At 44.4% G+C, this 26,174-nt stretch overlaps 1 protein-coding gene across 1 annotated transcript; it reads left to right on the forward strand.

The window, feature by feature from the left end:
- Positions 1–21,915: 21,915 nt before the first annotated feature.
- On the forward strand, positions 21,916–22,863 carry LOC116641103 (olfactory receptor 5C1). Its single transcript, XM_032418541.1, is given in 3 exon segments — positions 21,916–22,465; positions 22,468–22,624; positions 22,626–22,863. Coding segments are annotated over 3 exon segments (945 nt in total).
- The last annotated feature ends 3,311 nt before the right edge of the window (positions 22,864–26,174 follow it).

Below are 26,174 nucleotides of genomic sequence, written 5' to 3' on the forward strand. Positions count from 1 at the left end.
TGGTCTCTTATGCCCACATCATGCACACCATCCTCAGGGTCCCCTCGACTGGGGGGAAGCACAAAGTCTTCTCGACCTGTGGCTCTCACCTGACAGTGATCACTCTCTTCTATGGGACGCTTTTTCTGGTGTATTTTCAGCCCTCATCCTCCTACTCAGCAGACACTGGAATGGTGGCATCTGTGGTATATACGATGGTCACCCCCATGCTGAACCCCTTCATCTATAGCCTGAGGAACAGGGACATGAAAGGGGCTCTGTGGAGGCTCTCAGGCTGGGGAAGAAGTTCCCCCCCATGAAGAGTCCTTCCCCAGAGTAGAAGACGAGGCTTTTTGAAATACCTTCCTCATTGGAATTCCCTATTACAATTTTGAAAAGCTCAAGCTAATGCTTAGCATCACAAGCAGGTTTAAGAAATAAAGGTTGCCTGACCTGGCAGGCCTGGAATAAAACCGACTGGCCAAGGACAGCACTGCAGCGTGGAAAGAAGGAGTGGCCAAAAATCCCTACAGGATTTCACAGCAAAAATGGCACCAAAGTTAAACAGGCAAAGAAGACTTTATTCAAGACTCTTGAAATAGGAGGAGTGAGCAGAGCTCAATCTGAGCTCAAGCCTGCTGAGATAAATGCTAAGAGGACTCTTTTTTTTTTTTTTATTTGTTTATTTGAGAGAGAGCATGTGCAAACAAGTGAAGGAAGGGCAGAGGGACAGAGAATCTCAAGCAGACTCCCCACTGAGCATGAAGCCAAAGCACAGGGCTAGATCTCAGAACCCTGAGATCATGACCTGAGCTAAAACCAAGAGTCAGACACTTAAACAACTGAGCCATTTAGGTGCCCCCGGTAAGAGGATTCTTAAGTGCTGGGGTGGGTGGTGAGTGAAAAAACACAGGCCATCTGTGTTCCTTAATTGTATTTACCCAAAGGAAAAATAAACTTCTCACCTCTCTATGATAGGAGGTAGTTTTGTAACTTGAAACAAGCATTGTCCATAGGAGTGAGACTTCCACAGTCACACAAAGAAAGGGAGATGGGGGCTTCCTTCCTTGTTCATTGCATTTCATAGGCAATACTCCCATCTGTTGAGTTGGGACGTTCCTGCGTTGTGAAACCGGCAAGAGGCTTTTTAAAAGATTTACATCTCAGGGGCGCCTGGATGGCTCAGTCGTTAAGCGTCTGCCTTCAGCTCAGGTCATGGTCCCAGGGTCCTGGGATCGAGCCCCGCATCGGGCTTCCTGCTCAGCGGGAAGCCTGCTTCTCCCTCTCCCACTCCCCCTGCTTGTGTTCCCTCTCTCTCTCTCTAATAAATAAATAAAATCTTTAAAAAAAAAAAAGATTTACATCTCAAAGAAGCAGAGAAAGAATTTATAATTAAAAGTTTTCTAAAGTGAATATTCTAAGAAAATGAGGTCAAAAGCCTAAAGTCAGGAAGAAGCTTGTCAAAAATTTCATCAACCTGAAGAAAAGGTAAAGGCCATCTTGGTTGTGACTTAATTAGTAGGTATAGGTGTGCAAGCCGATTCAAACCAGAGAGTGGGAATCAACAAAAGAATGACATCAAATAGAATTCACGTTCTAGGAGGAAGCCCAGTTAGTAGCTCTATGACAAACACGCCCCCACTCAACTATAAAAAATGCTCACAAGAGTTGGAAGGGTCAAATGCTCCGAGTTTCAGGGACCATTTCCAAGCCCAGCTTTGCAGCAATTCATTGATAGGGACTAACGTACCCACAGAGAAAGCTGAACCAAGAAGACATACTATTTGCTGGAACTAAGAGAAAAAGAATATTTCTGGAAGAAGCTATGCACATACAGATCACAGGACTGGCCCGAAATCACACAACAGGGATTGGATCTAAGTCTCTGCCAGTGAGTGGTTATTAGTTAATGGGACAAGTCCTTGATTCTTCGGGTTTTAATCTCGAGTTTATTTTGTTTGCCTCCAAGCAAAATAATATTTTTTGCAGTAATCATTATAATAAGAATATAAAACGTAAAGAAGTAGGAAAAAGGATGACATCACCCACCATCCCTCCATTTAAAGACAATCAATGTTGGGGCTCAGTCAGTTGAGCAACTGACTCTTGGCTTTGGCTCAGGTCATGATCTCTGGGTCGTGGGATTAGGTCCCGCACTCAGCAGGGAGTCTACTTTAAGATTCTCTCCCTTTGCCCTCCCCCCGCCCTGCACTCTCTCTCTCAAATGAATAAATAAATCTTTAAAAAAAATAAAGACAATCAATGTTAATATTGTACATCGTTACTTTCTGTCTTTTGCAAAATGTTCTTGCTTCTGCTTTCATGAGGAAATGCTGTACACACAATTATATATTCTTTTTACTTAATCTGTAACAGGAGTTGTCTCCCTTTGACTTCTGTATATCTTTCTTTTTGTGTAGTAATATTGAGGAGACACTGTGCAACATGATTGCTCTTTTCCTGAGAAAAACTCTGAGGACGGGAATCTTATTTTGGCAGGAAAGTAAAGCATCATAAAAAATAGACGTGGTGTAAGTGGGAGAGAAATTGAGGAGAAAGCCGGGCGGAGCAGAACAGGATCTGGTCTTCCTCCATGAGAGTCCTGGCAGCCCGAGAAGAAGGGAGCACAGGTAGATGTGTTTCCCTGGGAGAAAATGTGCTGCTCACGGGACGATGGTACTTGTGACAGCTGGAGCAGGGGACACGCAGCAACAAGTGCCCCTTATGAGAATCAAGCAGTATCCATAGAGCATCTTCTTGTACATTAAAAATTGTATATCTTTTTGGGGCGCCTGGGTGGCTCAGTCGTTAAGCGTCTGCCTTCGGCTCAGGTCATGATCCCAGGGTCCTGGGATCGAGTCCCACATCGGGCTCCCTGCTCCGCGGGGAGCCTGCTTCTCCCTCTCCCGCTCCCCCTGCTTGTGTTCCCTCTCTCGCTGTGTCTCTCTCTCTCAAACAAATAAATAAAATCTTTAAAAAAAAAAAAATGTATATCTTTGCCTACTCTGATGTTCTGATATTCCCAGTTAATTCTTCATCTTTCAGAAGTTCATGATCTTTTTTATGTAAAGAAGTTTTGAATCTGTATATTATGTCAGACAGTTTTCCCTTTGTGGCTCTTCTGCTGGTCACAGAATAGAAAAATCTTCTCTGTGCAGAGTTCATATGGATAGGCAAACTTCTCATTTTCCCGTGGTGCATGATTTTTTACAAATTATTTTAGAAGGAAATCAAATGGTTCAAGTCTTCCTTCTGAACATGTTCCCTTCGCTTCCTGCAAGAGTTTTCTCTCCTTTTTTTGTTTTGTTTTTTGTTCCATGCACTTATTAACACATAGAAATGCTAAGTGTCTCTCAGCTTGGTTCTGTCACATACACCTGGCACATTCCTCTGCCTGGTTTTTCCTCTCCGTGGTGCCTGCTCTTTCTCCAGCCCAACTAAGACCCCTCCTCTCCAACCTGTATCTGGTCCTGCTGCCACAGGGATCAGGAGGGAGGGATCAGTCCGGTAATTTGCATCTTCTTATTAACGTGTGTTAAAGCTGCTGAGACATTCAAAAGGAGTTTAACTAGGTAGGCAGGAACATTTTGAAATTCTCTTTAGTAGATTAACCAATGCTCAGTCCTTCCTGAATAGAATGATAGAGTTTGAAACAAACGGATATCTCAGATACTGTGGCAAAGCTAGGTCGGCGGTGAGTATTTTGTTCCTGGTCACCAAAGACAGCAACTATGAAAGCAAGGAAGGAAATGCAGAATCCAACACGGAATATATTCAGAGCCCCGCCTTGAGTAGTCCTCTAATTTCAACTGGGACCACCAGAACACTGCAATGACTCCTTGGATGGTGCCTACACAGCCAACCAAGGCTCGGTGCCAACTTCACAGACAACTCCAAGCATGAGAGACTTTAGCTGAACACAGAGTGTTGCAAGTAGGTCTTTCTAACTCAAAGCTCACCCTCCTTTTGCTATCTTGTGCTGCCTCCCAGCTCCCCAAAACTACATACACAAAAAGGCGGCTCATAATGAGATGGACAAGAGGCTAGACTAGATGTGCCATCAAAAAGATGTATAGATGAAGGGTCAATAAACATAAAAAAGCTCTCAATATGATCAATCATCAGGGAAATGCCCATTAAAGCCACAGCACAATACCAGCAAACACCTACCAGAATGATTACTATTGAAAAGAGAGACAACATGACAAGTAATGGCAGGATATGAAGCAGTAGTATCTTTCAGACATTGCTAGTGAAAGTGTAAATTTGTACAAGAGTAGAATTATTTCACAGTATCTACTAAAGCTGACATATGCCTTATCCTATGAGCTGGATTCATTCAATCAATATATCCAAGAGGAATCCAAAAGGCAGGTATAAAAATGTCCTTAGCAGTGCTATCTGTCATAACAAGAAGCTGGAAACAACTCAAAGATCCATCAACAGTAACATCGACAAATAAATTCCAGGACATTCATCAGTGCAATCCTACATGGCAATGAAAATCAATCAACTACAGTTTTGGTTTTTTTAGAGGGGGGAAGGGGCAGAGAGAGAGAGGGAGAGAGTCTTAAGCAGGCTCTACGCCCAGCACACAGCCTGACATGTGAGGCTCGATCTCTTGACCCTGAGATCATGACCTGAGCCGAAATCAAGAGTTGGTCACGTAACTGACTGAGCCACGGAGGCAGCCCAAAACAACTACTGTTAAATGTAAATATATGGATGCATCTCATATTATTGGGTAAAATGAACCTTAGATTAAAAAGTACGTACTGGAAGTTTCCATATGTGTAAAGTTCAAAAACAGGTAAAACTAATCAATGTAGTTAAAAGTTGGGCTGTTTTTGGAGGAACGAGAGGACTGGTAATTTAAAGGACACCCAAAAAGGTTTCTGGACTACTCTTCAGGTTCTCTTACATGACCTAAGTACTGGCTCAGTCGGTGTGTGGGTTTTGGAAAAATTAATCAATGCATACATTTTTTTTTAAAGATTTTATTTATTTATTTGACAGAGAAAGAGACAGTGAGAGAGGGAACACAAGCAGAGGGAGTGGGAGAGGGAGAAGCAGGCTCCCCGCGGAGCAGGGAGCCCGATGCAGGGCTCGATCCCAGGACCCCGGGATCATGACCCGAGCTGAAGGCAGATGTTTAACGACAGAGCCACCCAGGCGCCCCATCAATGCATACATTTAAAATGTTGTATACTTTTCTGTATACATCAATAATCCTTCAGTGAAATATGTACTTGAAAAGTTAAAAATGCATAAAGACTGAAAATAGAAAGTTGAGGGGTGCCTGGCTGGCTCAGCTGATAGAGCATGCAACTCTTGATCTTGGCATGGTGAGTTCAAGCCCTATGAACTCAAGCCCCATGTGTGGCATAGAGTTTACTTTAAATTAAAATAACAATAATAATAGCAATAAAAAGAAAATACAAAGTTGAAAAAACATAGACTATAAAAATATATGTAGCTATATCATTATTGAACAACTAGACTTTAAAACAAAGCATTATTACAGATACAAAGGTTTATGTTATAAGCATGAGATCTTTCATTCGCCAGAAAGATATAACTGTTCTAAATTTTTTTAGTAAAACAATTGCTGTAAATAGGCATTTTAAATTGACAGAACAACAAAGAGAACTAGATAAAACCCACTTAGTAGAAGATTTTAATATACTTCTCCCAGTAACTGATAGAACAAGTAGGCAAAAAGAAATCAGTAGATATACGAAAGATTTGGAAAACACAATTAACAATATTAACCTAATGCACATTATGTAAAACACTACATCCAATACTTGTGGAGAACACATTCTTTTCAAGCATACAAGGAATATCTTAAAAACTCGACCATATACTGAACCATAAAGCAAATCTCAACAAATTTTCAAGGACTGAAATCATACAGACCACAAATGCAACTCAACTAAACACCAGTATCAAAAAGATAACTTGAAAACTCCCCATATAATTAGGAATTGAGGAGCACATTTAGAAATAATCCAGTAGCAAAGTATAAAAAGTGGTGGATATTAAAAAATATTTAGTGTGAACTAAAACCACTATGTCGCTTTTGGGAGCACGTGGGAAGCAACTGAAATATTTAGGGAAAATTCACAGCATACATGCAGATGTTAAGAAGCAGAAAAAGCTGCAAAATATTAGCTAAGCACCCATTATGAAAAGTTAGAAAAACAACAGCAAAATCAATGCAAGAAGAGTAAAAGAAAGAGCAAAAAATACTGAAATAGAAAGAAAATATAATAAAGAGTTCAAAAAAGCTAAAAGAGTGACCTCGTGGCGCAATGGTAGCGCATCTGACTCCAAAAAAGCTAAAAGATTATTCTTTGAAAATATCAATAAAACTCATATCCCTCTAATGAAACTGAGAGATTCGGGGGGAAAGATGGCGGAGGAGTAGGGGACCCTATTTCAACTGGTCCCCGGAATTGAGCTGGATATCTACCAGACCACTCGGAGCACCCACGAAACCAGCCTGAGATGTAAGAAGATCTCGATCTCTACAAACAGAATATCGCAGGTGGTTGGTTTTGAGGTACGAAGCGGGGAGCCGTGATTCCGCAGGCAGATATCGGAGGATAAACGGCAGCGGGAGGGTGCCTGGCCGTGGGGATCCTACACCGCCGGTGAGCGACAGCCTCGTGTGTTGGGGACGGGCACAGACTCGCAGACCGGTAGCGGCGGGGAAAGGACTCTAGGGCAGCCCCCAGGGCGCAAACCCGGAGTGGCGGGGTCGCGCCTGCGAACTGCAGCCCCCGGGACGGAAACCCAGAGCGGCAGGGTCGGGCACGTGCGAACTGGGGGCAGCTGGTGGTTTTAGAAGCACAAAGGGCAGAGACATGCTCCGACCTGGAGGCAGGACTGGGGGCGCCGCGGAGGGGCGCACAACCAAGGCCGCTGCAATTTATAGCAGCACGGACAGAAATGGAGACAGTGTGGCCTGGAGAGCTCACTGAAGAACAGACTGAGGTCTCTCTGCTCTGAGGCAGAGGGTTGGAAACGGTCTCTTCTGCTCTGACTCGCGGAAGAGACGCGGAAAGCCGGCAGGGAAAGCCACCAGAGAACAAAAGCCCCAAAGACTGATTCCCACTGAGCCCATCCCCCACCACAGGGGGGCAGGGCAACTCCGCCCAAACAGGGCTGCCTGAGTAACATCGAGGCAGGCCCTTCCCGCAGAAGACAGGCTGGGAAAACAAGAGGCCAGCAACCCTAAGGTCCCAAGAAAACAGGTGCATCTTGCTTGGGTTCTGGTCAATAATTTGGACTCTATACATTCCCTCAACCACCCATCAACAGAATGACTAGGAGGAGGAGCCCCCAAAATAGAAAAGACTCAGAGATTATGACTTATGCTGCAGATTTACAAATGGATGCAGATATAACCAAGATGTTGGAGATGGAATTCAGGCTAGCAATTGGGAAGACAATGGCTACAATGGAGAAATCAATTAATGGCAACACAGAGTCTCTAAAGGCAGAAATGAAAGGTGAATTGGCAGAACTTAAAAATGCTATCAATGAGATCCAATCCAATCTAGATAATCTAACAGCTAGGGTAACCGAGGCAGAAGAGTGAATAAGCGACCTGGAAAACAATATAATAGATAAAAAGGGAAAAGAGGAGGCCAGGGAAAAACAACTCAGAATCCATGAAAATAGAATCAGAGAAATAAGTGACACCATGAAGCGTTCCAATGTCAGAATAATTGGAATCCCGGAGGGAGTGGAGAAAGAGAGAGGACTAGAAGTTGTATTTCAGCAAATCGTAGTTGAGAACTTCCCTAATCTGGGGAATGAAACAAACATTCGAGTCCTAGAGGCAGAGAGGACCCCTCCCAAGATCAAGGAAAACAGGCCAACACCCTGGCATGTGATAGTAAAACTTGCAAATCTTAGAACCAAGGAAACCATCTTAAGGGCACTTAGGGGGAAGACATTCCTTACGTACAGAGGGAGGAACATCAGAATAACGTCAGACCTATCCACAGAGACCTGGCAAGCCAGAAAGGCCTGGCAAGACATATTCAGGGTACTAAACGAGAAGAACATGCAGCCAAGAATACTTTATCTGGCAAGGCTTTCATTTAGAACGGATGGAGAGATGCAAAGCTTCCACGACCGGCAGAAATTGAAAGAATATGTGACCACTAAGCCGGCCCTGCAAGAAATATTAAGGGGGGTTCTATAAAAGGAGAAAGACCCCAAGAGTGATATACAACAGAAATTTACAGGGACAATCTATAAAAACAACATCTTCACAGGCAACATGATTACAATAAATTCGTATCTTTCAATAATCACTGTCAACGTGAATGGTCTAAACGCTCCCATAAAACGGCACAGGATTGCAGACTGGATAAAAAGACAGGACCCATCCATATGCTGTCTACAAGAGACTCATTTTGAACCTAAAGATACATCCAGACTGAAAGTGAAGGGATGGAGATCCATCTTCCATGCCAGCGGACCTCAAAAGAAAGCTGGGGTAGCAATTCTTATATCAGACAAATTAGATTTTAAACTAAAGTCTGTAATAAGAGACACAGAAGGAAACTATATCATTCTTAAAGGGTCTATCCAACAAGAAGATCTAACAATTGTAAATATCTATGCCCCCAACATGGGAGCAGCCATCTACATAAGCCAACTGTTAACCAAAATAAAGAGTCATATTGATAACAATACGTTAATTGTAGGAGACCTCAATACTCCACTCTCAGCAATGGACAGATCATCTAAGCAGAAAATCAACAAGGAAACAAGAGCTTTGAATGATACATTGGACCAGATGGACCTCATAGATATTTACAGAACATTCCACCCTAAAACAACAGAATACTCATTCTTCTCGAGCACACATGGAACTTTCTCCAGAATAGACCATATACTGGGTCACAAATCAGGTCTCAACCGATACCAAAAGATTGAGATTATTCCCTGCATATTCTCAGACCACAATGCTGTAAAACTGGAACTCAATCACAAGAAAAAATTTGGCAGAAATTCAAACACTTGGAAGCTAAAGACCACTCTGCTCAAGAATGTTGGGGTCAACCAGGAAATCAAAGAAGAACTTAAACAATTCATGGAAATCAATGAGAACGAAAACACATCGGTCCAAAACCTATGGGATACTGCAAAGGCGGTCCTAAGGGGGAAATACATAGCCATCCAAGCCATCCAAGCCTCACCCAAATTCACCAACTAACTCTACACCTTGAAGAACTAGAGAAAAAGCAACAAATGATGCCTAAGTCATGCATTAGAAGAGAAATAATTAAAATTAGAGCAGAAATCAATGAATTAGAAACCAGAAACACAGTAGATCAGATCAACAAAACTAGAAGTTGGTTCTTTGCAAGAATTAATAAGATCGATAAACCACTGGCCAGACTTATCCAAAAGGAAAGAGAAAGGACCCAAATTAATAAAATTATAAATGAAAGGGGAGATATCATGACTAACACCAAGGAAACAGAAACAATTATTAGAAATTATTATCAATAACTATATGCCAATAAACTGAGCAATCTGGATGAAATGGAGGCCTTCCTGGAAACCTATAAGCTGCCAAGACTGAAACAGGAAGAAACTGACAACCTGAATAGGCCAATAACCAGTAACGAGATTGAAGCAGTGATCAAAAACCTCCCAAAAAACAAGAGTCCAGGGCCTGATGGATTCCTTGGGGAATTCTACCAAACATTCAAAGAAGAAATAATACCTATTCTACTGAAGCTGTTTCAAAAAATAGAAACAGAAGGAAAACTTCCAAACTCATTCTATGAGGCCAGCATTACCTTAATCCCCAAACCAGGCAAAGACCCCAACAAAAAGGAGAATTTCAGACCGATATCCCTGATGAATATGGATTCCAAAATCCTCAACAAAATCCTAGCTAATAGGATCCAACAATACATTAAAAGGATCATCCAGCACGACCAAGTGGGATTTATCCCCGGGATGCAAGGGTGGTTCAACATTCGCAAATCAATCAGTGTGATAGAACACATTAATAAGAGGAGGGAGAAGAACCATATGGTCCTCTCAATTGATGCAGAAAAAGCATTTGACAAAATACAACATCCTTTCCTGATTAAAACTCTTCAGAGTATAGGGATAGAGGGAACATTCCTCAAGTTCATAAAATCCACCTATGAAAAACCCACAGCGAATATCATCCTCAATGGGGAAAAGCTGAGAGCCTTTCCCTTAAGATCAGGAACACGTCAAGGGTGCCCACTCTCACCACTATTGTTCAACATAGTACTAGAAGTCCTAGCAACAGCAATCAGACAACAAAAAGAAATAAAAGGTATTCAAATTGGCAAAGAAGAAGTCAAACTCTCTCTTTTCGCAGATGACATGATACTTTATTTGGAAAACCCAAAAGACTCCACCCCCAAATTACTAGAACTCATCCAGCAATTCAGTCATGTGGCAGGATACAAAATCAATGCACAGAAATCAGTTGCTTTCTTATACACTAACAACACAACTGTAGAAAGAGAAATTAGAGAAACGATTCCATTTACAATAGCACCAAAAACCATAAGATACCTTGGAATAAACCTAACCGAAGAGGTAAAGGATCTATACTCTAGGAACTACAAAACACTCATGAAAGAAATTGAAGAAGACACAAAAAGATGGAAAAATATTCCATGCTCATGGATCGGAAGAATAAACATTGTTAAAATGTCTATGCTACCCAGAGCAATCTATACCTTCAATGCCATCCCGAATAAAATTCCAATGACATTTTTCAAAGTGCTGGAACAAACAATCCTAAAATTTGTATGGAATCAGAAAAGGCCCCGAATTGCCAAGGAGATGTTGAAAAAGAAAAACAAAGCTGGGGGCGTCACGTTGTCTGATTTCAAGCTATATTACAAAGCAGTGATCACCAAGACAGCATGGTACTGGCACAAAAACAGACATAGAGACCAATGGAACAGAATAGAGAACCCAGATATGGACCCTCAACTCTATGGTCAAATAATCTTTGACAAAGCAGGAAAAAACATGCAATGGAAAAAAGACAGTCTCTTCAATAAATGGTGCTGGGAGAATTGGACAGCCACATGCAGAAGAATGAAACTCGACCATTCTCTTACACCATTCACAAAGATAAACTCAAAGTGGATGAAAGACCTCAATGTGAGACAGGAATCCATCAAAATCCTAGAGGAGAACATAGGCAGTAACCTCTTTGACATCGGCCACAGCAACTTCTTTCAAGATAACATCTCCAAAAGCTAGTGAAACAAAAGCAAAAATGAACTTTTGGGACTTCATCAAGATAAAAAGCTTCTGCACAGCAAAGGAAACAGTCAACAAAACAAAGAGGCAACCCACAAAATGGGAGAAGATATTTGCAAATGACACTACAGATAAAGGGCTGGTATCCAAGATCTATAAAGAACTTCTCAAACTCAACACCCAAAAAACAAATAATCAAGTCAAAAAGTGGGCAGAAGATATGAAAAGACACTTTTCTGAAGAAGACATACAAATGGCTAACAGACACATGAAAAAATGTTCATCATCATTAGCCATCAGGGAAATCCAAATCAAAACCACATTGAGATACCACCTTACACCAGTTAGAATGGCAAAAATGGACAGGGCAAGAAACAACAAATGTTGGAGAGGTTGTGGAGAAAGGGGAACCTTCTTACACTGTTGGTGGGAATGCAAGTTGGTACAGCCACTTTGGAAAACAGTGTGGAGGTGCCTCAAAAATTTAAAAATAGAGCTACCCTATGACCCAGCAATTGCACTCCTGGGTATTTACCCCAAAGACACAGATGTAGTGAAAAGAAGGGCCATATGCACCCCAATGTTCATAGCAGCAATGTCCACAATAGCCAAACCGTGGAAAGAGCCGAGATGCCCTTCAACAGATGAATGGATAAAGAAGATGTGGTCCATATCTACAATGGAATATTACTCAGCCATCAGAAAGGATGAATACCCGACTTTTACATCAACATGATGGGACTGGAGGAGATTATACCAAGTGAAATAAGTCAAGCAGAGAAAGTCAATTATCATATAGTTTCACTTATTTGTGGAACATAAGGAATAGCATGGAGGACATTAGGAGAAGGAAGGGAAAAATGGGGGGGGGAATTGGAGGGAGAGATGAACCATGAGAGACTATGGACTCTGAGAAACAAACAGGGTTTTAGAGGGGAGGGGGGAGGGGGGATTGGTTAGCCCGGTGATGGGTATTAAGGAGGGCACGTACTGCATGGAGCACTGGGTGTTATATGAAAACAATGGATCATGGATCACCACATCAAAAACCAATGATGTATTGTATGGTGACTAACATAACATAATAAAATAAAATAAAATAAAATAGAAACTGAGAAAATATCCCACCAATTACCAATAACAGGAAAAATATAGTAGCATCTCTTCAGATATTACAATAAAATAAGAGGATGTTATAAATAACATTATGCTAATACATTTAAAATTTTAGATTAAATAGACAAACTCCTATAAAAATATAACTTACTAAAACCTGAGATGAAAAGAAATTTAAAATCTGAATAAATCTGTAACCATTAAAACCTTTCCTCAAAGAAAATTCCCGGCCCAGATGGCAAAAACAAGAGAGTTGGTGTGCAAAAATGTTTCCAAGAAAGAATTAATTTCTGCCTTACAAAACTCTTCCAGATAGTAAAAAATAAGAGACATTCACAAGACCCCTTTACAAGGTGAGCAAACCTTAATAATCAAAAGCTGACTGATGAATGGATAAAGAAGAGGTGGTATATATATACAATGGAATATTATGCAGCCATCAAAAGGAATGAGATCTTGCCATTTGCAACGACGTGGATGGAACTGGAGGGTATTATGCTGAGCGAAATAAGTCAAACAGAGAAAGACATGTATCATATGACCTCACTGATATGAGGAATTCTTAATCTCAGGAAACAAACTGAGGGTTGCTGGAGTGGGGGGTGGGGTGGGAGGGATGGGGTGACTGGGTGATGGACACTGGGGAGGGTATGTGTTCTGGTAAGTGCTGTGAATTGTGCAAGACTGTTGAATCTCAGATCTGGACCTCTGAAACAAATAATGCAATATATGTTAAGAAAGAAAAGAAGAAGAAGAAGAATGTAGCAGGAGGGGAAGAATGAAGGGGGGGAAATCGGAGGGGGAGAAGAACCATGAGAGACAATGGACTCTGAAAAACAAACTGAGGGTTCTAGAGGGGAGGGGGTTGGGAGGATGGGTTAGCCTGGTGATGGGTATTGAGGAGGGCACGTTCTGCATGGAGCACTGGGTGTTATGCACAAACAATGAATCATGGAACACTATACCTAAAACTAATGATGTAATGTATGGGGATTAACATAACAATAAAAAAATTAAAAAAAAAAAAAAAGCTGACAGTCTTCATACAAAAGGACAATTGCAGTCAGGTCTCATTAACACATACAGACTCACATTCCAAACAAAATATTAACCAAACAAATCAAGCAATGCACAAGAAAAGATCATTTTTCATGACCACATTGGATTTTCTCCGTAACTCAAGGTTGGTTTCACTTCAAAAATTAATCAATGACTTTTCCTCTTCCAGAGATTATGTCTAGAGGCATTCAGAATGGTTTCTGCATTTGAGGTACTGTCCTAGCTTATCCTCCAGTAGAGCCTCTAACAAAGCTAGACTGTCCCCAACCCCTTGTAACAAACTTGCCTTTGTATCAAGGTTGAGAAAGCACCAAAATCCACATGTGGCAAGGCCAACTTTAGAGGTTCATTCTATGAGACTGAAAGTTTTTAAAAGGCCGTATAAACACGCATACATCCATACATACACACATCAACAGCACCTATGGTGCTCCATTGTCTGGGGATCTAACATGCTTTCCTTATTGCCTTAGCCAGCTCAGGCTGCCATAACAAAATACCTTCGGGGTATTTTTGCTAAATTTGTTTTCTCACAATTCTGCAGGCTGGACATCTGAAATCAGGGTGCCAGCGAGGTCAGTTTCCAGTGAGAGCCCTTTTCCCCGCCTGCGGACAGCCACCTTCTGCGTCTTCACATGGCAGAGAGAGAACAAGATTTTGTTCCTATAGGATTAGAGCCCCGCTCTTAAAACCTCATATAACCTTAATTACCTCCTAAAGACCCTATCTCCAGATACAGTCACATTGGAGGTTAGGGCTTCAATACATGAATCTGGGTGGGTGGGGGTACACAATTCAGTTCACAGTACTTACCGAGGAGCAAAAATACAATTGCAAAGTGCTGACGGCACAAGTAGAATAGAAAGCAAAAAATTTTTAAATAATGTTTTATTGTCTAATGAAAAGTCTATTTTAATTTTACTTTTGCTTTTAAAAGTCAAAGTAAGGGGCACCTGGGTGGCTCAGTCGGTTAAGCGTCTGCCTTGGGCTCAGGTCATGATCCCCGCATCCTGGGATCGAGCCCCGTATCAGGAGCCTGCTTCTCCCTCTCCCTCTGCCTGCCTTTCCCCCTGATTGTTCTCTCTCTCGCTCTCAAATAAATAAATAAAATCTTAAAAAAAAAAAAAAGTATCGGGAAAGATCAAGAGGAATAGGAAAGTCACCCCCACCCAGACCGTCCACTTACAGGAAGCACGGCTCAGCTGCGGCGGCGAAGGGGGACAGGATCCCCGCCTGCCGGCTTGCACGCTGGCCTGCCTACACGGAGGACACGGAGAGGCCACGCAAGGGGGCAGGCCACGCAAGGGGGCAGGCCACGCAAGGGGGCAGGCCACGCGGACTGGTAGGCGGCAGGCTTCACGAGCAAGAGACCTTGCGCACGGGGCACGTCTTGTCTCGGGCGCCACAAGATGAGCTGACACCCGCACCCGCCGGCCAGAATCGTAGAAGTTCGTAGACACAGAGGCCTCATTGGGGTTCGCTCACTTTGCCGCCCAGAGCGTCTCAACAGCACCCTGCTCTCTCGAGCCTGTGTCCTTGAAAATGGCCCCCAATGTGGGAACAGTGGGCGGAGCTACGTGCCGAGGCCAGGGTCAGCCGGAGGTCACGTCCTCTCCGTGCGCGGTCCTCCAACACTCCACCCCGGGACCCGCTCCGCGCACCTCGCACGCCCTCCGCTCCCGCAGTGTGCCCTGAGCGGTCTGCAAGGGGGTTCGCCCCATGGAAGTGGCTGTTTGGTGGCTATTTGGCTGCATCGGAAGCAGATACCATATCAACAGTATCAGTACATACAAAAGAAAACACGGATTAAGGTAATGATTCCCGAAGTAAGTAACGTGTTTTTCCACCAAGAACCCCATGATCCGAACCACTGATTTATTAAGTCCCCTAGGCTGGGGGTCAGTTTACTCAGGGCGTTCACTTGTGCCCTCCTGTGATTTAATAAAGATGATACATAAGGATATTGCAACAGTGTTGTATGGTGACAGAGGGTGGCCACACTTGTGAGCACTGCATAATAGAGATGTTGTATCACTCTGATGTACTCCTGAAACTAATATAACATGGTGTGTCAACTATACCCAAATTTAAAAAAGGGGGGGAGTGGAGAGAGAAAAAAAAGATACATTAGCAGACTCATCAGGTGTGAACACATAACGTACTGTTTACATAATAGCCCAGGTGCCTCCTTGCAAGGCAGTAATAATATCCAAGTCCATTCTGTTTTGAAGGACAGCTTTTCTCCTTAGAGACGTTTCAGTGTTCGGCAAAGGCAGGCTTTACTGACTGTCATTTAAGGCTGGTTTACCGACCATCATTAAAACTTGTAAATTTAGTGAGGGCTTCTACCTGTGTTCTAATGTCCTCCAGGCAAAAATGATCATACCAGTAGAAAAAAAAAATGCATGTCCATCTGGCCTTGAGGAGAGGGAAATTGGCAATTTTTGTTACCAAGGGGTGGGTTCTCCCCTGTGCCCAGGGAAAACCCGGATGCGTTGACCCAACAACCATCCAGGTGGAAGCCATAGCCAAAATTTTTTACCATACAACCACTGGGTCCCATTTGGGGCTACCCAATAAACACCCGGCCAGGACAGCCAGTCAGTACTATCCTTTAATGTGACAGAATGACTACATAGTTCCAGTGATAGTCATCCCATTTTCCTGGTGCAACTCGGTTGGTTCTGTTCGGAGTGGTTTTTCTGTTCTGTGCCAGGTGCTCAAATACCCATAACTTAGAGGGAGCTACATGAGCCCGTCCCAAATCTGAGTGCCGTCACCCATGGCTCTGCCGGTGGTATTTTTAGGACCTTTCCAGTCAGCAGTTTGATGGGCTGCCTGTATAGTTTGACTGACAGAAAAAGAATATCCATGCCCAGTGTTATTGATAGAATGTGCCACGGGCCAGGTTTCTGGATCAGCATGGATAATATCAGATGAATTAAGAGTGCTAGTCCTAGCCTGCTCTTCCCGAAGGTGCTGCTTTCGTGCTTTCCAATCCCCTCCCTGGAGTGGTGATAGCAGCATGGCAATCCTGACGAGCCAGAGAGGGGCCACTGCCCACGTACCCAACAGTAGGATTCATGCTTTTTGCCGGGCATACAAGTGAGCCCACTGTAGAAAGGTCCTTCTGTCAAGTGTTCATCTCATGATTGGACACCCCAGAAGCAGCAGACTTCTAAAGCCAAAAAGACAGATCTGTAGTAGGAACATGTATGAGAAGGTTTTCCCCTTGTATAAGGATTACACTTGCGGCCTGATCCTTAGATGTTAATGTGGCTGCAGGTTTATGAAATTGGCCTGGTTGTGCAGACCACACATGTTGCCTAAGAAAGGCAGCCCTGCCCTAAGGATGGCAGCCTGGCTTCCCCAGTGACAGGGGACAGGTGGGGTTAGACCAGTGTCCACACAAACCAAGGTATATTTAGAACAGTCACTCAGATGGAGGGGGCCAATGTATCTGTACCAATCCTCACCACTTGGGATTTCTGGTGGATGGCTCCAGAATCAGGGTCCTGGGATCAAGCCCCACATTGGGCTCCCTGCTTGGCGGGGAGCCTACGTCTCCCTCTCCCACTCCCCCTGCTTGTGCTCTCTCTCTCTCTCTCTGTCAAATAAATAAATAAAATCTTAAAAAAAAAAAACACCTATGCCTCGGCCCACCCTAAGAACGTGGATCTCATTTCCTGAGTGCTGACTCCATGGCTGGCCCCAGCCTCTGGTTGCTTCCAGTCTGCTGCTGCATCACACACAATCACATCTCCTTGTCAGTCTCACAATCATGCTCTTGTATATGCATCTCTAAAACACACAGAGGGCAACAGCGTCTCTGCAGCGGAGGCAGGAAGGCTTCCTGCAGGAGGTGATATTGAGCTCGTTCTGCAACAAAAAGAGTTTTTCAGGTATACAAGGAAGAGGCTGGACATTTCAGGCTAGAGGAACAATGTGAAGTGTTAGGGGAACCACAAGAAGAATTTGTGTTGGTGGAGATCATAAAGGATAAAAAAAAAATATTGAGCCCAAAGAATGGATGGGGAGGGCGCCTGGGTGGCTCAGTCGGTTAAGCATCTGCCTTCGGCTCAGGTCATGATCCCGGAGTCCTGGGATCGAGTCCTGTGTCGGGCTCCCGGCTCAGCGGGGAGCCTGCCTCTCCCTCTGACCCTCTCCCCTCTCATACTGTTTCTCTCTCTCTCTCTCTCTCTCTCTCTCTCTCAAATAAATAAATGGAATCTTAAAAAAAGAAAAGAAAGAAAGAAAGAATGGATGGGGAAAGCGAGCCAAGGGAACCCCTCTCCCCAAGCAGCATGATTGTCTGCCCCACACGGAACCTGGGGACCCACTTAACCAAACTTTTCCATCCTCCCTAGGCACTGAAGAGTGAGTCATCCCTGACATTCCCCTGCCACCAACTATCATGGAGTCCCCAAAGGATGTGGAGAGGGAGTCTCCATGGAGTCTAGGACAGCAGAGAGGGAAGGAGCCAGGACGAAAACAGAAAGAGGCCATTCTCCCAGGGCCCAAGAAGAGTATAAGTCCCCCCATTCCTATGTTGGAGTGGGGACTTCCCTGCTACCTCCCCCTGCCATTCTCACCCCAAAGGCTGGATTGGAACTGCTCTGCCAGAAGACCTCCCCACCCACCTCCACCTCCTAAGTATGTCCTAACAACCCAGTAACCACACACCATCATGGGGAGAGCTGCTGGTATCTGGACTAAGATGTGTCGAATGCCTGTGTGCTGAGGAGGAATGGGCTAAGAACTCGGGCTTGCTGGGAAGTAGCCAAGCCACATGTTGAGAAATGCCAGGAGGCCATCCTCACCAAACTTAAATGTGTTCATGAGTATAGTGGGGCCTGGAGAAAGAGGATGACTCAAAACAGAGTTCAGCAGAGAGAAAGGAGCTAGCAGGAAAAGAAGCCTCCAGAAAGCTAAAATCTTAAGACATCAGAGCTGAAAATGCTCTCCAATATGACCTAGGGTCTTACTACTTAGAGCATGGGGCTCAAATTAGCAGCATCAGTAGCATGTGGGAGTTGGTTAGAAATGCAGAATCTCAGCCCCCTCCCAGTCCTTCTGGGGCAGAATCTGCATTTCACAAGATCCCCAGGTGATTCCTATGCATACTCAAGATTAAGAAGCTCTGCTGCTCAGGAATCCCAAATCATGCAGCACACCAGAATCACCTGGAACCTTTTTTTCAAGTACAGATTTCTGAGGCCTGCTCTAGATCAACTGAATCAGAATTTCTGGACACTGTGCACAGCCATATATTTTTACCCAAAGCTTCACCAGTAATTCTAATGACAGAAGTCCATAGAGTAGACTGGAAACCACTGATCTGGCCCAATCTGCTCAATCTAAAGATGAGAGGACAGAGACAAGACAGTGGCAACCACAGGCTTGGGTGATCTATTAAGCAATCTAGTTAGAGTCTCTGCCTGGAGACAAAAAAATTGGATTTGGAACCTGATGTGAGTTTAAGCCCCAACTTTATTCCTTCGTGGTTGTATCTTGGAACAAGTCCCCGTTCTTTGGAACTCAGTTTTCTTACCTTCAAGGAAAGCTACCCTAGAATGTTCTCCCAGGCAGTAAGGCAACAGAGAGACACTAATGGAGAATTAACTCTTTTGTACATGTGTGCGTGCGCGCACGCGTGCACACACACACACACACTCCATAATAGCTACATAACTGAAGTTTGAAGATTCTTACACTCAAAAATTTCAAAGCAACTTAAAGGCTCTGAAGCTTCATTGTCCCCATTTTACAGATGGAGAAATGGAGAGGCACTTGAAGCAGCTCTGCTCCTCACTTTGTGAAGGTGAGTAGTGTTTGTTTTCCAGATAGAGCACAGAAACACACAAGGGGTTGACTACCAACTGGATTCTGAATGCAGAACGTCCGTCATCCAGCTGATTTGTTTATGGAGGACATGTAGTTTCTCTACCCATAGAGGCTTTCTGACCTCCACCAGCGACCCCACTAAGAAGGAGGGGAAGATCCCTAAAATTCTGTATCCCTAAGGCTAGAGGGAAGAATTAGGCATAGTCCCAAATGCTTGATTGGGTGAGAGAGACAAATATTTAGGTAATTGGGTTTTAAAACAGAGTCCAGTGACCGGGGTTCCAGCATGAGAGGTTGGGCAGTTGGGTGTTGAGATAAAGCTTCCTGGCAAAAAGTGACCCTGAATCATAAAAGATAAGAAGTATTAGTTTTAGCTCTGGATGAGGGGATGGGGCAAAAGGGATGCAACTTTCTGAAATTCCCTGCGGTTCTTTAACTGGGATCCCATCTTTGGTTGGAGCCCAGCAGTATGGTTCATATACATATACATAAAAATGTACATACATACCCATAAAAATCATTTGGTGCCTTTTCATCAGTTTGTATATTTTTCTGAAAATCATGTTTTCATGTCAGTGTGTTTTTGAGATTTCTCCACATTGATACATAGAAGTTGAATCCATTCCTGTTTAACTGCCATGAGCCTACTGATAAACATTTAGTCTTGGCTATTGTTTGGCCATAACCAACAGTCCAGGAGTGCACGCTCCCTTGTGCATATCTCCTTGTATACGTGTGTGAGAGATTTCAAAAGTAAACACCAAGAAGCAGAATTACTAAGTATTATGGACTGATTGTGTCCTCCCCAGTTCATATGTTAAGGTCAATGTGATGGTAATTGGAAGTGGAGCCTTTTGGATGGTAATCAGGTTTAGACCTGCAAGGAAGCAACCTTCAAGTCAAAAAGAGAACCCTCACCAGAAGCCAACCATGCTGACACCCTCATCCCAGACTTCCCAGCCTCCAGAACCATGAGAAATAAATGGCTGTTGTTTGAGCCACCCAGTCTACAGTGCTTTGATAGGCAGCCCAGCAGACTAAAACACTAGGGTAGGCACACTTGTAGGTCTTTAACTGCCAGATTCTCTTTCAAATGTCCCAATTTACATTTCCACCAACACAACCTCACCAACATGTGACATCATGAAATTTTTTCATCCAAGCTGTGCCTTGTAGGAAGACCATCATCCTTACCAGGCACAAGTAGGTGCCAAACACCTAAACTTCTCTCTAAAGAAGGGGAAAGAGCATTTACTCAGCTCCAAGCCCTATGCTGCACACCTAAAGCCTCTTAGAAACCCCCAACTGAAATAGTCTGATTCTTAATATACAAGGAGAAAACAGGCTGAGAGAAGTGAAGTAACTTGCCCAAATTTACACACCAGAAAGTGGTGGACTCAAAACCAAGTCTGCATGCTGCTTATGTTCATACTCTTCACTTTTCTACATGCAACTAATACTTACTGAGCGCTGATTATACACCAGATGATTATACACCAAGTGAATTGCAGGGCCATTCTTAGTGTGAAGTAGTATTCAATAAGTGTTGGTTGAATGAATATTGGATCAAGGAGCTTCAAGCCCACAGGAGAGACAGACACAAAATACATGAATAGAAGGCTGATGTGCCGCGACAGACGTAAGCTGCAGTGCAACAGGGCACAAACAAGGGAGTAGTTTCATTTCCTTTTGAGTGCATTAGGTAAGCCTTTACATCAGAGATCAGTTCTGCCAAACATAAAGAGGAAATGGATTCTAGGAAGAAGGAGCAAGTGCAAAGGCACAGGAATGTGAAGCGATGTTAGACTTTCTGGAAATTACATACTTTTGATTGCCTGAAAGTTGCTTCCTTCCAGTAGTGAGGCAAGGCATTAGCTCAGTTCACTTCACTGATCCTTCATGAAAATGCCTGCTGTGCACCAGGCCCTGTGTGAGAGAGATCCTTTACATGCATGATCTCATTTTGTCCTTGCACCCTTGTTTCCCATTACACAGATGAGAAAGTTGAGGCTTGACGCGGTGGAGAGTCTGGCCCTGGAATACATTCAAACCTTCTGTTCTGTCCACTCCTTGTTGTCTCCCCAAGATACTAGACCACTTCTGCACTCTCTTCACCCAGGTCCTACTCCAATGGAAAGATGTCCTCCTAGAACCTCAAGACCCATCACTAGTTACCCTTTGGGTCAGGAGACTCTTTCTGCCCATTTCATTGTCTCTTTTCCTCCTTGGGAAACTGGAGAGCAGAATCCATCTGGAGTCATGGAGTGTTCCATCCTTGGCCAGATGCTAACTATCCCCCCACCGATCATTCATTCATTTAACAAACATTTGTTGAGCACCTACTATGTGCCAAACAATGTTCTCAGTACTGTGGATACAAAACTGAGTAAGACAGACAAGATTTCTGCCCTCAGGAAGGTTAAATTGCAGTGACTCCTTAGAGTTAGGAAGGTTTGGAGAAGTTATGTGGTTTGTCCGAGGACACACAGCAATCTTATTACATGGGTAGAATGGAAGCCTGAGTCTGCCTGCCTCCCAGTGCTTTCTCCTCCCTCCTCCATGATGGACATAACCTATCTCTTATATCCCTCTTGCTTTGCCTCTCCTTAGTCTCTGTCCAGCAGGATGACTACAGAGAACTTCACCTGGACCAGAGTTACCCCTGCTGAATTCATCCTCCTGGGCATCACGGATCGCTGGGACCTACGCGTGACCCTCTTCCTGATTTTCCTGCCAGTCTACCTGGTGAGCCTGCTGGGAAATGTGGGCATGGTGCTGCTGATCCGTGTGGATGCCCGGCTTCAAACGCCTATGTACTTCTTCCTGGCCAACCTCTCCCTGCTGGATGCCTGCTATTCCTCAGCCATCGGCCCCAAGATGCTAGTGGACTTGCTGCTGCCCCGCGCCACCATCCCTTACCCAGCCTGTGCCCTCCAGATGTTTGTGTTTGCAGGGCTGGCTGATGCTGAGTGTTGCCTGTTGGCAGCCATGGCCTATGACCGCTCCGTGGCCATCAGAAACCCTCTTCTCTACACAATAGCCATGTCGCAGCCCGTGTGCCTGGCCTTGCTGGGAGCATCAGGCCTGGGCGGGGCCGTGAGTGCCTTTGTCCACACGACCTTCACCTTCCGCCTGAACTTCTGCCGCTCCTGGGAGGTCAACAGCTTCTTCTGTGACATCCCCCCCTGCTGGCCATCTCCTGCAATGACACCAGTCTCAATGAGCTCCTCCTCTTCGCTGTCTGTGGCTTCATCCAGACAGCAACTGTGTTGGTCATTACCGTGTCATATGGTTTCATTGCTGGGGCTGTGATTCGCATGCGCTCGGCGGAGGGCCTCTACCTGTGGCTCTCACCTCACGGCTGTAGCCATGCTGTATGGGACACTCATTTTCATGTACCTGCGTCCCAGCTCCAGCTATGCCCTGGACACTGACAAGATGGCATCTGTGTTCTATACTCTTGTCATCCCAGCTCTCAACCCGCTCATCTACAGCCTCCGCAACAAGGAGGTCAAGGAGGCAGTCAGAAGGACTTGGAGCCGATTCTGCTGCCCTGGTCCAGGGCACCAATAAGAGGTCCAAGGAGCTTGGTTAGAACTATGACAAGATAAGAGGTCGCTTTCTGGCCCCTGTCACTGTGGGTAAAGATAGATGAACCTCTGGCTTGGGTGTCTTTTGCAATTGTTGAAGGGACTGGAAAGGGGGAGAAGCTTACAGAAGGGAGACAAGAATCTCCCAAGGGGGTTAATCTAGGGCTAGACCTAGAGCCAGAACCAAGATCAGGTTAATGTGGCGGTTGAGCTGCCTTAGGTTCCTCAGTGTTCAAAACTGAGTCCCTAGATGTTACCAGGTGAACTTACTGGATGTATTTGCCACTTGTACCTCTAGAAGGCTGATTCCCAGAAACACCAGGTAAAAATTGGGTTGGCTCCAAGTGTTCCTAGATTCTTGCCCTTTTAAGGTTCTCCATGACCAATGAGGCTGCTCCTATTCTCTCTGACCCCAAGAGAGCATCTTCAGAACCCACTCATGCCAAAGAATGGGACTGAATCTGATAAAGCAAATACCCCTCCCTATTAGCCTATATATTCCATCTCTTGGGGAAATGGCTGAACAGCACGGGAACATACACAGGCTCATTCCTAAAATGCCAATTGTTAGGTTAGAATCTGGCCCCTGCTCCATTAGGTCAGGCATATGATGAGGTTAGGAAAGGGTCAGAATTATGGATGTGGTCAGAATAGGGTTAGGATTAGGGTTCTGGTTATGCCTAAGACTACAGTTAGAGTAAGGATAGAGCCAGGGCTGGGTTTGGAATTTAAAAGCAATCAGATAAATTTAGGATTGAATTGAAATTATATGCATTATAGGATTTGGGTTGATTTTAATTAGTAGTAGGTTTGGGACAAATTTAGGAGTCAGAGTTTGGATAAACTTGAACTCTTATTAGAAATAATTGAGGGTTACTTTTAGAGTACAGGACAAATTAAGGCTAGAGTTCAGGTTTCACTTTTATTGCTAGAGTACATTCGGGTTAGAGTGTAGTCCATATCAGAGATCCGTTAGGTAAGTTAAATTGATGTGTGGATAAGGTTTGTGATTAAGTTTAGGTCACAGTCTAAAGTTATTATTGCAGTTAATCTAGGTTCAGAACTAGATGAGAGACATAAGAAGAGTATTTTAAGTATCAAATTGACATGTCTTGGGTCTTAATTTAAGATTTATTTGGGATTATACATAATGATTCATGTGTCCTAAAGCTTAGGGGTACAAGATGGTTATTGGTACATTTGTATTTCATTCGCAGTTATGAACATACTCAGATTAGCACTTGGTCCAGTACAATAGACTGCTTTGTGTTTAGATTACAACATCCAGAGGCAGAATCAGGGTTAGGAGAGGGAATGCCAGAGCCCTGACCTCTTGGGTAACCACAGTGCTCTCAGCCTGGCGTCGCTCTGGACCCTTCTGACCCAATGCTCTTGGGATTTTCATCTACCCAGAGTTCATAATTTTGACAGATTTTTCTTTGTCTCCCTGACTCAGTTACACATGGGCAAGGCCAAGGCCCTGAATTCTGCCTGGAAAGCCCCTCCACGCAGAGGAGCAGGACAAGAATGGGCCCCAGGAGTTAAAGCAGGAACAATGTCAGCTCCCACCTGATCCCCCCTCCGGTTCCCCTGATTTGGCTGTGATGAGGCCAGGGGTGGAGAGGAATGGGGTTCAAACTCCGATAGGCTCCCCACAGAGTCTCTTCCTTTCTCTTCACCTCACCCCTCCACTTCCCTTTAAAGGGAAATCAGCCACCAGGCACCAGGGCTGCAGGAAGACTGAAGGTTCAGCCTGGCTCCCTGGGAAGGTGATGCTCCTTGTTACCAGGACCAGGACCCTCCCTCTCGGTAACTGTGGTCTTCTGGGGGGTCCCAGTGTCATGGAGGGAGGGATATGCACAAAACTATCTCTTTATATCTTAGAGGAGTTTATAGGTTTCCTGAAAGGGTCACCAACTTGTCCTGGTTTGCCCAGAGCTGTCCTAGTTTTAAAACTCCAAGTCCCATGTCCTAAGAACCTGTGCAGTGCTGGGAAAACCAGAATGGTTGGTCACCTTGTCCCCTGATGAGCCCGCATCTCGACGGTAGAGGGTAGAGTATCCTAGATCAGCACATTATGACAAAGGTTCACCTAAATTAAAACCCCTTCTCCCATCACAGACTTTTATAATCCTTTCCCAGTCCTTGCCTCCTTATCACTGTAACAACTCACATGCCATCACAATGGCTGGAGGCATTTTATCAGAAAAGTTGGCAACCTCCAGACCGAGAATATGAAGTTTGCCCCCAATTCAATAATATTTATACTTAAAGCTCTCCTCTGTGGTCTTTTCTTCTTTGTCCATGTTCTTGGGCTCTCATGACAATGTACAGGTCCCACCACGATCAGGGAAGTTTCTAGAGGCATCTGGCCCCTTCCACTGTCTTGGCCCTACAGGACATCCATGGGTCCTCCCACATGCTTAGCATCAGTGGGGCAGCAATTATTACAATAATAATTACAAAGATAATAATAATAATGCAATAATTACAGAAACCCTACACATCAACATGAGGTTGCAGGCCACTATGCTGGGCCTATTCGAGAGATAGAACAAACAAAAGAGAACGGGAAGGACTGGAAGGCAGTAACACCTCAATCTGGAGGATAAGGGAAGAGAAACAGATCCTCGACCCCAAAGTGAAATGTCCAGTAAATTCAATCTCCCCAATTCCAGTCAAATATTTCCCTTTTAAACCTCCTTCAACACCGTTTACCAAGATAAGCAGTCAGGACAAGAGCAGGCTTGAGATGGGGAAATTGGGGGTCTGATTTAGGGCACTTATTGCACAAAGTGAGGTGGGCCTTACAGCATGGGTGGGAACTGGGAAAGGAACATTCCATGGGGGAAGGACAAACGGACACAAAGACATGGCCATGAAATGAGCCCAGCACATGCAGGAGACTTTAAGGACACCGATTTAATTGGCTTGAGAGGAACGTATTAGAAAAGAAGTAGAGAGAAGTATGAAGATTGAGGGTCTGAGAATATCGTGGGTGAGGTCTCAGGTAGGGGAATGTGGACTTTCTTCAGTAGGCAATGGGGAATCCCTGAAAGTTCTCACGTTCCAAACCACACTTTATGGTTGTTCTGACGCCGAGTCTTGCAAAGCCAGGCCCGCCTGGAATGCTATGCGCAGCACCGTTCCCTTCCGTGACAATACGCACCCAGCAACACCGACCCCTCCCCGACACAGACCCAGCCGCCGTCCAGAAACGTCCTTGCGCGAAGAAACACGCTCACAGGCATGGCCTCCCGCTCAGACACAGATGCAGCTTCACACTCACACACG

This window comes from Phoca vitulina, unplaced genomic scaffold (assembly GCF_004348235.1).
Source record: "Phoca vitulina isolate PV1807 unplaced genomic scaffold, GSC_HSeal_1.0 scaffold21, whole genome shotgun sequence".
In the NCBI taxonomy this organism is placed as follows: Eukaryota; Metazoa; Chordata; class Mammalia; order Carnivora; family Phocidae; genus Phoca; species Phoca vitulina.